General features: G+C 35.1%; 1 protein-coding gene across 1 annotated transcript; it reads left to right on the top strand.

Annotated features, from left to right (window-relative positions):
- Window positions 1-1,333: 1,333 nt before the first annotated feature.
- Window positions 1,334-10,743, top strand: LOC122586861 (cyclin-dependent kinase C-1-like). Its single transcript, XM_043758865.1, has 12 exons — window positions 1,334-1,522; window positions 2,992-3,073; window positions 3,183-3,273; window positions 3,380-3,409; window positions 3,903-4,012; window positions 4,102-4,174; window positions 4,556-4,676; window positions 4,763-4,880; window positions 8,739-8,878; window positions 8,970-9,027; window positions 9,467-9,537; window positions 9,911-10,743. Exons 1-12 carry the CDS (start codon window positions 1,413-1,415, stop codon window positions 10,458-10,460), a joined length of 1,554 nt encoding a protein of 517 aa, XP_043614800.1. The 5' UTR covers window positions 1,334-1,412; the 3' UTR covers window positions 10,461-10,743.
- The last annotated feature ends 378 nt before the right edge of the window (window positions 10,744-11,121 follow it).

The raw sequence follows: 11,121 nt of genomic DNA, 5'->3' as shown, positions 1-11,121 counted from the left end.
CCCAGTTCAAAACCTCCAAAATAGGAACCACTGCCCCATTCTCATGCAAAACATGTGCACCTCTACGAGGCGACTCCTTTTTTATCAAAGTTGAAAGTGTCTGAATTGCTTCATATGTTGTGGCATGGACCTCTCCAAGTAAAAATTTGACCAGCTCGGGCAATGCTTTCGCCTCCAAAAGACAAAATGTACCAGTTACACTGCATATCCCTCCATGGGTCGACCATTTGCTGGCCCTGCCTTTACCAAAACACAAACACCATTGACTTTTTCTTGATGTCATGGTGAGTTCAGAACTTCTCAGCAGCTCGTGCCTGCCTTTGCTGTAACTGAGCCATTTTTAAGAAATTCCACAAGTAAACTATAAGTCCCAAGTTCAACCACTATTTTCTGAGCCTCAATATTAGTGGGATCCGTGAACCTGAAAAGAGCACTTAAAGCGTTTTCTTTTGCTTATGTATCTCCTGATTACAATATGTCGACAATGGCTTTAAAGTCCTTCTAATTCAATTAACTTCTTAGTGAGCGCAAGTTTTGATTTTGGAAGGTTTGCTAACAAACCAACAGCTGCCTTTTGTACATTACTTTGGTCAGAACTTTCTAAAAGACCAATAAACGCCTCTAATGTTCCTGGCTTTAGGAGGAACTCCACCACGCCTTGCAGTTCATGATTGGAGAATAAAAAGAAGAGGTTAATGGCGGCTTCACGTGTTTCACTATCTGAATGATCATATTTTGTAATCATGAAATACCTTTTTTTGAACAACAGTGATAATTGGACTCAGCGTAGTCGGACGTGGGTTCAAATCCCGCTCGAGGGAAAAACAGAGAGAGCAGGCATCGGTCCGTAGAACCTATAAAAAAAGAGATGGTTGTGGCGCGAAATGATGTCTTTTTATTGTCCGGTAGAAATCAACCACGTCACCAGCACAGTCAATCCGAAGACATGAGTGGCGGAGGTAGTCTCACTACCATTTTGGAGAAAACCAGCTAAATGTTAAAGAAACCCTCATGCCCCATTACCAATGATATACTCATCTAACACGTGCAAACCCTTTAGGGCATTGTCAAAAGTCGAACCAGCATGGAAGGTATTAACCCTTTATCCGTTACAACCTTTCAAAAAATAAAAATCAATCAATCAATCAATACATCATCTAAAAACATGTGCCGTAGAAACAAATCGTAACAAATTTGACACAACATGTTTATCGATCTTAAGTAGATCATTAATACCAAAAGCAAAATCCTTTAGAAAAACAAATATAAATTCACACGGTTTTTCTTTCTTATTTTTTTTCCACAAAATTCGTGACGCTGTAGACAAAAAGAAAGAAAGAAAGAAAGAAAGAAAGAACACTCGCTGCCGCGTCCTCATATTCCGTTCTCCGTTCGCCGGAAAACAAGAGATAATGGCCGGAGCGGCTTACGGGCAGTTAAATCTTGAAGAAGCACCGTCATGGGGCTCTCGAAGCGTTGACTGTTTCGAAAAACTTGAACAAATTGGTGAAGGAACTTATGGGTACCAATTTCTCCTAAATTCTATATCTATACCCTAATTTATATACATTTTTTATTTTATTTTTTATGCTATCTTTTTTATTTACATCAATGTATTTTGTTTGTATGTGCCTGTGAATATTTATATATGTATACTTTATATATATGTGTGTGTGTGTGTGTGTATATATATATAGGGTTTCCACTTAATTTACGTGAGTAAAACAACAATACCCAATCCGGTTATAGGCAGGGAGGTGGGATGTAGACAATCTCACAATCATTAATCATTAATCAAGAATGTTTGTCTTAATTATGGTTATATATATATATGCCGTTTCTAGGGTAAAGTTAGAAACTTGTTTAATATATATATATATATACACACACATATGCCCTTTTTAGGGTAAAGGTAGGGTTATAAACATCTTGGGATGGACTAGGGAAAATGTCTAGGAAACGGCCATGAGAGTAGCGGTTAGGCTGCGTACATCAGAGCCAATGGCTTGACTTTTACCAGGTAGTATGAAAAGAATCCTTCTCCGCTTACCCGTATGGCCATATGCATCTTCAGCGTTTAGCCTGGTTGGTTTTGGAAATAGGGGAATTTGGAAAGATAACCCTTGCTTGATAGACATGGATCAGTTAGTTGGGGCACTATCTGAGTGGGCTGCGAGTAGAATTTGATTTAGCACTTATGTGAGGCTTGGGGCAATCTAGTATGTGCCGGTTCAGGTTGCTCGAAAGTTTTAATTTGTTTTTAGGGGATGGTATGTGTGCATTCTGTACATGCATTATGTAGTATTTGAGATATAATATGGTAAGAAGTGATAGTGTATGGTGGTTAGATACCTGTAGAGATTACATAGTTAATGGGTGTCTAGTGGAGCAATTAGTAGGTGGGAATATTTTGAGTTCAAGTCATGGAAACAGTTTATTTGCAAAATATGTAAGTGAAAGGGTACATATAGTGTGTATTGTATATGTTTCATGCCAATTTTTGGGCTTGATGAATCTGGGTTACCCTATAGAGAGCATATGGGCATTTGTGATGGTCTTCAACTTTTGAGATCTAAATTTAGTACAAATTACTTGTTAATGCCATAATCTAGAATTGCTACTTGCATTTCCACCCAACTCCCACAAAGTGTCTGTGGGGTCTGATGTTTAGCTTTACTTTTGATATTTAATCCCATTAGGTTTTGCACTGTTCAAGATTCTTTTTTATGTATGATTGGCTACATTGCAACGGGACTCGGTTTCTTCTTTAGAGTTTAGTATCTTCTAAAGATTTTGAGTTCATATGATAAAGGGAATGCAAACTTGGACTTGTAAGTTTTAAGATACAGGTAGCATTCTCAGATACATGATCATCAATCAGGCATTGTAGATGTCTATTTTTTTCAGTTAAGATTATATATTGTAGAATTATTCTGCTTATATTGATTAATTCATATCAACTTGTTTGTTTTTTTTTGCTTTTGGTTTCAGTCAAGTATACATGGCCAAAGAAATAAAAACCGGGGAGATAGTTGCTTTGAAAAAGATACGGATGGACAATGAAAAGGAAGGGGTGCGTTTGTTTTATATACAACATTTCCTGGATATGTTTTTTGTGTAAAGTCTTGTTGCAAATTAATCTTTCAATAATTCATTTTGCTACTGTGTTATTCTTTCTGCAGTTTCCTATAACCGCAATTCGTGAAATTAAAATTCTAAAGAAGCTGCAGCATGATAATGTTATCAAGCTAAAAGAGATTGTGACCTCGACAGGTACCAAGGTTCTATATATGCAGTTACGTTACTATTAATCTGCAATCTTGGCAACTACTTGATCAACAAAACTAACATCCCTAATTACTTTCGATTTTGCTTAAAGGTCCAGAGGTGGATGAGCATGGGAAGTCAGGTAAAATCGTTTCTATGTGACTACTTTAATCCACTTGCCGAATTTTATTCGTAGTATAATGATAAAAGATATACCATATACGTATTTATTGATGAATGAATTGATTCAGTTTCTGTTTTATTCCTAACGGATGAAATGGCAAAAAATTTTAACGGTAGCTTAGATAATGTGTCAAACAGCTCGAAAGTTAACCAAAGTGTATTTTAGTGCATGGATCTCTGGAATCATTATATTGATATCTTTTTTTTTTATATCTATAATTCTATATACATTCATTTTTGTAATGATATTTGACCCAATTCTTATTAATAAAATTAAACTTGTTTAAACCTGCACCAAGTTGAACTATTTTCATCTGTTACCCAACCTGGCTTGCCCGTCCTGGTTTTCACTTCTTTCTACGTGATTGCTAGTCAAATATGCATCTTGTTGGTTCTTAGTTTTGTCACCAACAATCTCTTACATATATGGTATATTTCCTTCGAGCCTGCAGATGGTTACAGATACAAGGGCAGTATATACATGGTTTTTGAATATATGGACCATGATTTAACAGGCCTTGCTGATCGTCCTGGACTGAGATTTACAATTCCCCAGATCAAGGTGATATATCTAAAATTGATGTCAGTAATGTATATAGCAACTAATTAGTACCATCAATATCCCTAACTTCTGAGAATGTTTACATGCAGTGTTATATGAGGCAACTACTGACAGGGCTTCATTATTGTCATGTCAATCAAGTACTTCATAGGGATATAAAAGGTCATTGTCAGAAATTTTATTTCTTAATTTTGATTCTCTGGTGGTTGTTTACCTGTATAGGTGGCTAATTGCGCGGTGTTGGGGCAATGTGGGTAACTTTTTAGTAATTAGTATTTCAAAGAAAATGCTGTAGTTATATCATTTCAGCAACTGTAATTTATTGAATGATTTTGGAGGTTATATGCATTTAAAACACATAGGAAGACTTCTACTTGTTTAACCCATTTCACTTGCTTTCTTGTAAGTTAATTATTTTCGATTTTAGCTATTCATTTTTGGTAGTGATAAAACATAATGAGAAATTGAGAATCGACCCATTCATACAAATGGATAAAATTGGTACCTCTATCTGCTTATATGCATCGAAAGTCTTCTGTGCAGGTTCAAATCTTCTTATTGATAATGAGGGAAATCTCAAGCTTGCGGATTTTGGGTTAGCACGGTCATACTCTTCCGACCATAAGGGTAATCTCACAAATCGCGTTATTACTTTGTGGTATAGGTAAGTGGTTACTCCAAACAATGTTTAATGAACATACCCTCATATCACCTACCTGTATCTTATGTCTTTTGATTGTTTTTGAGCAGGCCCCCAGAATTGTTACTTGGAGCTACAAAATATGGTCCGGCCGTTGACATGTGGTCAGTTGGCTGTATCTTTGCTGAACTTCTTTATGGAAAACCAATCTTAACTGGTAAAAATGAGGTTAGTAAATTATGGTTTTATGTATTCCTAAGAACATTGTTACACTGCTTTATCATTGTGGGTGTGATGTAGAAAAGTAAATACCGCCTCTCAAGTTACAATAGGATGTCCTAAATTTGTGTAACTTTTAAATTTTAACGAACATATATGCTTTAAATTTGAATCGTGAATCTGTATTATGTGATGTGCACATAAGACGTGATGTGCTCTTCAGTGCTTCATAGGATGGTATAACTTTATGGGCTTTTTCTGAGATCGACTTAAATGTTGGGTGGTATGCTATCTACTGAGGCAATTTTTAGGATGTGCCAATACCTTAACATTGTCCATTTTGACTATGAACACATAGTTTAATAACCACTTGATGAAATATTATGCACGTTAATTATGTTATGGACATCTGTATTCTTAAAGAAGAAGAGTATGAAATATGTTATTCATAATCGGATGGTTGATGTCTTTATAAATGCTGCCTTATGCATAGATTGTGTAGCCAGCACTGTTGAAGTAGCAGGGGGGAAATTACCTCAGGAAGAGGGTTTGTCTGTGCATATACCCTGTGAAAGATGTATTTTAAATTCTTAATACGAATCCATGTATAAGATTTCATATGGTATTTCTAGTTTTAAACCCAACATGACAATGATACTTCAAAAATTCTAGAATTACAGTTTATTAAAACCAACATTACTATATAATTAAAAATCAACCAATATTTATAGTCGGGTAACCCATGAGAAGCCTGTCAGTGAAAGTCAGGCCTTGTATCTGTTGATAAATTTATTTTTATTATATATTTTTTTTGGGGGGTGGGGAGTTGGGTATTAATGATGTATTATGTTCGGTGTAAGGTTGCATAAGTTTCCTTCTCCCAATCAATTCATTCGAATCAGTCTATGTAAGTTATAGAAATCACACATATGTGTATATGTATATATAATTTAATTTGTATATATAGTTTAAGTATATATATTTATTTTATTTTTAATGTAAACCATTATGATTTTAAAGACCAAATCTTTAATATAAAGGAATTGTTGTAAACACAATCCTTAGAATATCCATGAATTAATGATTCCTCATATCCACTTAATTGTTTTGATACTATGATTATGTCACAGCTGTCACCTAAAGTGTATATATAGCAATGCTTATTTGCAACTAAATAATCCACACATAAAATTTCCATATTTTTATCTTTATAATTATTTACTTTTTTGGGGAAAGAATCACCATGACTAGAAACAAAGTGAAGCTTGCGTTTATAACCAACGACTCGGCAAGGAAAGCCACCTTTAAGAAAAGGAAGAAGGGTTTGATGAAGAAGGTACATGAGTTGAGTACCTTATGTGGCATTGATGCTTGTGCCATAATATATAGCCCATATGAAGCTCAACCTGAGATGTGGCCCAACAACATTGGTGTCCAACGTGTGCTTGCTCAGTTCAAGAGAATGCCGGAGATGGAGCAAAGCAAGAAAATGGTGAATCAGGAGAGCTTCATTGTGCAAAGGATCAGCAAGGCAAATGAGCAGCTCAAGAAGCAAATTAAAGAGAATCAGGAGAAGGAGATGAATGAGGTTATGTACCAATGCTTGACTGGAAAAGGCTCATTAGCAAACTTGACTCTGCCAGATTTGAACGATCTGGGTGGGTTGGTAGACCAAACCCTGAGAGACATATGCTGTAGGATCGAGTTCCTTAAGAAGTCTGTAGCTGCACCTCCACCGCCTCCATCACAAACCACTGTTGGTGGTAACAGTTCAATGACTAGTAATGAAATGATGACAAGAGGACTTGTGATGATTGAAAGGACTCAATGGCTTACAGATTGGATCAATAATCCCTCTGAACATATTATAGGTCTTGGGCAGGGGTCTGGGATGTCTTCATTTGCTGATAACCCAAACCCAGTATGGTCAAATACCTTCTTCCCCTGAAAATGAACCATTTTGGGATTTTGGTGTTGTCGTATTTTGAGATGGTTTTTCATGAGACATCCATTCCAGCATCTTCGGATGCAATTTTTCTGTTCTTTTTTTGTTCTATTTATTTATTCTGGCTTCTCCGTTTTATTTCCTCTTTAAATTGATAGTTTATCTTGTGTTCGTGATCTCCTTCACGTGCTGCTATCGATTTTACCAATTTATCTCTTAAAGAACTGCCCATTGGCTTTCACAATGTGATTGTATGAAGGTGTTCTTATTACATGCAGATTAGTAGATTTATATTAATAGATCCATAAGAGATGTGCTTGTCAGTATATGCTTACATTTAGAGGAAAACTAACAATTATAGTTATCAAGAATGTTTTTTCTATCGTCAATCCAACTCAACCTGTGAAGTGTGCATGGTATGGTCACATATACCATATTTGTGGATATGGAACTATGGCTTAGTGTCAGTAAGTGCGGCTACAAAGCCTAATGGGCTAGATTAAGTACATGTGCACATCGAGCATTGTGGGTTAGTATCTAGTTATGGTGCCGAAATTGGAAAACAAACGCTATGGGTTTGTATCTTGTATCTAAGTATATGTGATCCAAATATATTTTAGAATTAATGTTTTATGATTCTATTGTTCTATTTTAGTTAGGTGTTGAATGTTTAAATATGCTATACATCGAGGTAATATTTTGATACGATCAAGACTATTATATTATTAATATTATTATTATTAGGTATTAATATTAGGAAAGTGTTATTATTATTATTATTATTATTATTATTATTATTATTATTATTATTATTATTTATTTAGTTAGCTTGTTAACCAAGCTATAGGATTAGTATAAATAGAATGTTAGGGTTGTAACTTTATTATGGGTGAAATATATTGGTAATTTAGTTATTAATTTGGAGAGTTGATCGATCTCTCGAATATCGATTATCTATCTCAGTTTTATATCAATACAACCATTTGATTTGTATCATATTTTCTGTCAGATCTATGAATTATATTCTTGCTTTCAATTATGATGAGTATGTAGGGTTTTCAATTGTATTTGTAAATATGTGTATCTACAGTTTATGAATATATAAGTAATAGAATTATACATGCATTAGGAATTCAGTTTTGTTTTCTTCGTTAGTCATTTTTATATGCATGTGTATCTTACCTAATGATATGCATATATTAAATTGTTTTTGCTTCATTCAATTAAATAGATTTTGATACCTCTTATATAGTCTTCTTTCTGCTTTAGCCATAATTTATTTGGGATGAAAGACTTGAATTAAATGGACTAACTTTACTTTATATGTAAAATCTTTACTGCGCCTACTTTTCATGTGAAAATATATACATCATTAACCACATCAATCCATTTATTTGGTCTCATAAAGCTCGTCTTTTGACAATAACAGACCATATATTTGACACTTTTATAATCTTTATTACTTGGTGCATATTTTAGAAGCCACATACATTTTGAGTAGTCACTTGGCCCCAAAAATTATGTACCTGACTTCTTAGTGTGAAACATACTACTTTGTTAAAATTAAATAAAATTATTGTTCTCTTAGTTATCCAGTGAAAATTGATTTCTATATTACAACACATGTAATGATATTTAAAATTTTAAACCATAAGAAACCAAAAAATACAAACATCCATGTCAATAATCATTATATTTTGGAAATTACAAGTTTCCCCACTTCTCAAATCAAAAAGATGTGGCCCTTTGAATTTCAGAGTGAAATAGTGAAGGGGGTAAATGTACTTTAATTAGGCTGCCCAAAAGAGAGTTCTCACTGGTATCTATGAAAAGAATATTGTAACCAGAATCTCTTATTATTATTATCACATGATGATAAGATATAGCTTGGAGAATCATTCGTTTGCTTCTATTTATTGCAGGCTGAGCAAGTGAACAAGATATTTGAGCTTTGTGGGTCTCCTGATGAGGTTAACTGGCCTGGAGTTTCCAGACTTCAGTGGTACAGCAAGTTTAAACCAAGTAGACAGTTGAAGAGGCGGGTCAGGGAGGTTTTCAGAAAGTTGAGCACATTCCATGCTTATTTAGGGTAAGATTATTGCTCAATTGTATGAAAAAGCCTGACTTTGTTCTGGTCAATTTTTCTTATACAGCTTTGATCGTAATGCTCTTGAGTTACTGGAGAAAATGTTGACTCTTGATCCATCACAGGTATGTTATTTATGCAGACAAACCTATATTGGACTCTTCATTGCAAACTTATAGGGTATAGCTCCCCTAAATTTTTTGAACGGGCCCATTTGGTTTTGTTGTACCTAAATTGGGTCAAATAGGCTATCAGTCGTCCATAGTTTTGTTTTCAACGGATATATCCTTGATCCTTCCTGTTCGTTTTATCCGGAGAGTCAAACTATTGAATTGTGTAAATAATAATTGATGCATTTATCTGTTTAGTTAGGCCCCTTTGTTTTATATCATGTCATCCTTTGTTATAACTTGCTACCAGTAGTTAAATGAAACTTAAGCTTTTCCTTTACCTCTTTGCATGCTACAGTTCTCATTGCTTGGGCATGTATTTTGGTTTCTTGATACTTGATCCTGATGACCGATTTTCTATTTCATCCTCTTTTAATCTTGTTTTTTTTTCTAGAGGATATCTGCAAAAGATGCACTGGATGCCGAGTATTTTTGGGCTGATCCGTTACCTTGTGACCCTAAAAGGTATGCTTCCAAAGTTCGCGTTTTTCAATTTTTGTTGATGGAAGTTTTATTCTACCAGTTAGTTTGAGGATATTACTTAGATGTGTAAATTGAATGGCCAAGTGGGTAATATCAGAATACTAGCTAAAAAGGAAATGAGTCTGGAGTCACTAAGTGCATACAACCTACTTAGCTACTTTATTAAAATACTAGTTTATAAGAGATGTATATATTTCTCAAAATCATGTGGCATACTGATAATTTATACTAATTTAAACAAAAAATTGACAAATCTGATTTTGGTCAACCTATCCAGCCCGTTTCAAGTCTACTAATTTACTACTCGTACTACTTTAGAGGACACTTGCTGATTTCTTTCTGCTCATTTCTTCAGTTTGCCCAAGTACGAGTCCTCACATGAGTTCCAAACAAAAAAGAAAAGACAACAACAGCGTCAAAATGAAGAAATGGCTAAAAGGCAAAAATTACAACACCCACAGCAGCACGCACGGTTGCCACCTGTACAATCTGGTCAAGCCCAAGCTCATTCTCAGCACTGGGCAGGTCATAACCATCCCATGGGCAATCCTAGTCAAGCTCCGCTAGCTTCTGGTGGACCTAGCCATCATCAATATGGAAAGCCTCGAGGACCCCCTGGTGGGCCCAACCGCTATCCTCCAGGTGGTAACTCTAACCCTGGTGTGGGTGGATATTATCCAGACCGATCAACAGGTCAAAGTGGTGTTGGGTTTAGCGGTGGACCATATCCTCCACAGTCTCGAGCCCCATCTGGTAGCGGGCCCAGAGGATCATCTTCTGGTTACGGCGTAGGTCCACCAAATTATTCACAAAATGTTCAGTATGGTGGCAGTTCTGGAGTGGGGGGTAGAGGCCCAAATGTGCCAGGTAATCGCAACCAGCCTTACAATTGGCAGCAGCAATAGTATTTGGCAGGTGAATATGAAAGAAGAGAGTTTTGGAAATGTTAGACCAGGGCTTTGCTTCTAAGTTATGTGCAATGCTGAGCGACATAACATGTACAGTTGTTCTTGGCAAAATGTCCCTGTCTCTACATTTCTTTGTATGAATGTTAGTGCCTTTTTGACATTACATATTATTTAGTGTTGAATGACTTGAATCTTTCAATGATTTATTGGCTTTGATGGTAATTTGGTTCTGAATGAGAAATAATTGTTTTATATGTAAAAACTCATCTTATGGTTATAATTATTTTGAAACCCCTGCAGATTCTATCAAAGTACAACCATCTGGTTATCTTATATGAACCTGTTGTCACAGGTTTCAGTCAAATCCTAAACCCTAAATGGCTCCATGATCTATGTTTATAGGTTTGAGATGGTTATAGATGAGAGTAAATGGAGATGTATAGGTATGGCTATGGAATGTATATATACAAATAGGCATGTATTATAAGATCTGAAAGTATAGATATAAAATCTGATTTATGAGGTTTGTATATATAAAATGGGATTAATTTGAAGAACTATAATTTCTTCTAAGTTATTTGTTTAATATTATGTATATATATAATTTTGTATGTAGGTTTCAATTTATGTATGGAGATCTGTAAATGCAAAAAAAAAA

The sequence above is a fragment of the Erigeron canadensis genome, chromosome 2 (assembly GCF_010389155.1).
Source record: "Erigeron canadensis isolate Cc75 chromosome 2, C_canadensis_v1, whole genome shotgun sequence".
Taxonomy (NCBI): Eukaryota; Viridiplantae; Streptophyta; class Magnoliopsida; order Asterales; family Asteraceae; genus Erigeron; species Erigeron canadensis.
This window is presented reverse-complemented; position numbering and strand designations above follow the sequence as displayed.

Excerpts from the sequence above, each read along its gene's own strand:
- LOC122586861 (XM_043758865.1), top strand. The coding sequence starts at position 1,413 with ATGGCCGGAGCGGCTTACGGGCAGTTAAATCTTGAAGAAGCACCGTCA. Across the intron at positions 8,879-8,969 it reads GTCAGGGAGGTTTTCAGAAA|CTTTGATCGTAATGCTCTTG; the intron begins GTTGAGCACATT and ends TTTCTTATACAG. Across the intron at positions 9,538-9,910 it reads TTACCTTGTGACCCTAAAAG|TTTGCCCAAGTACGAGTCCT; the intron begins GTATGCTTCCAA and ends TCATTTCTTCAG.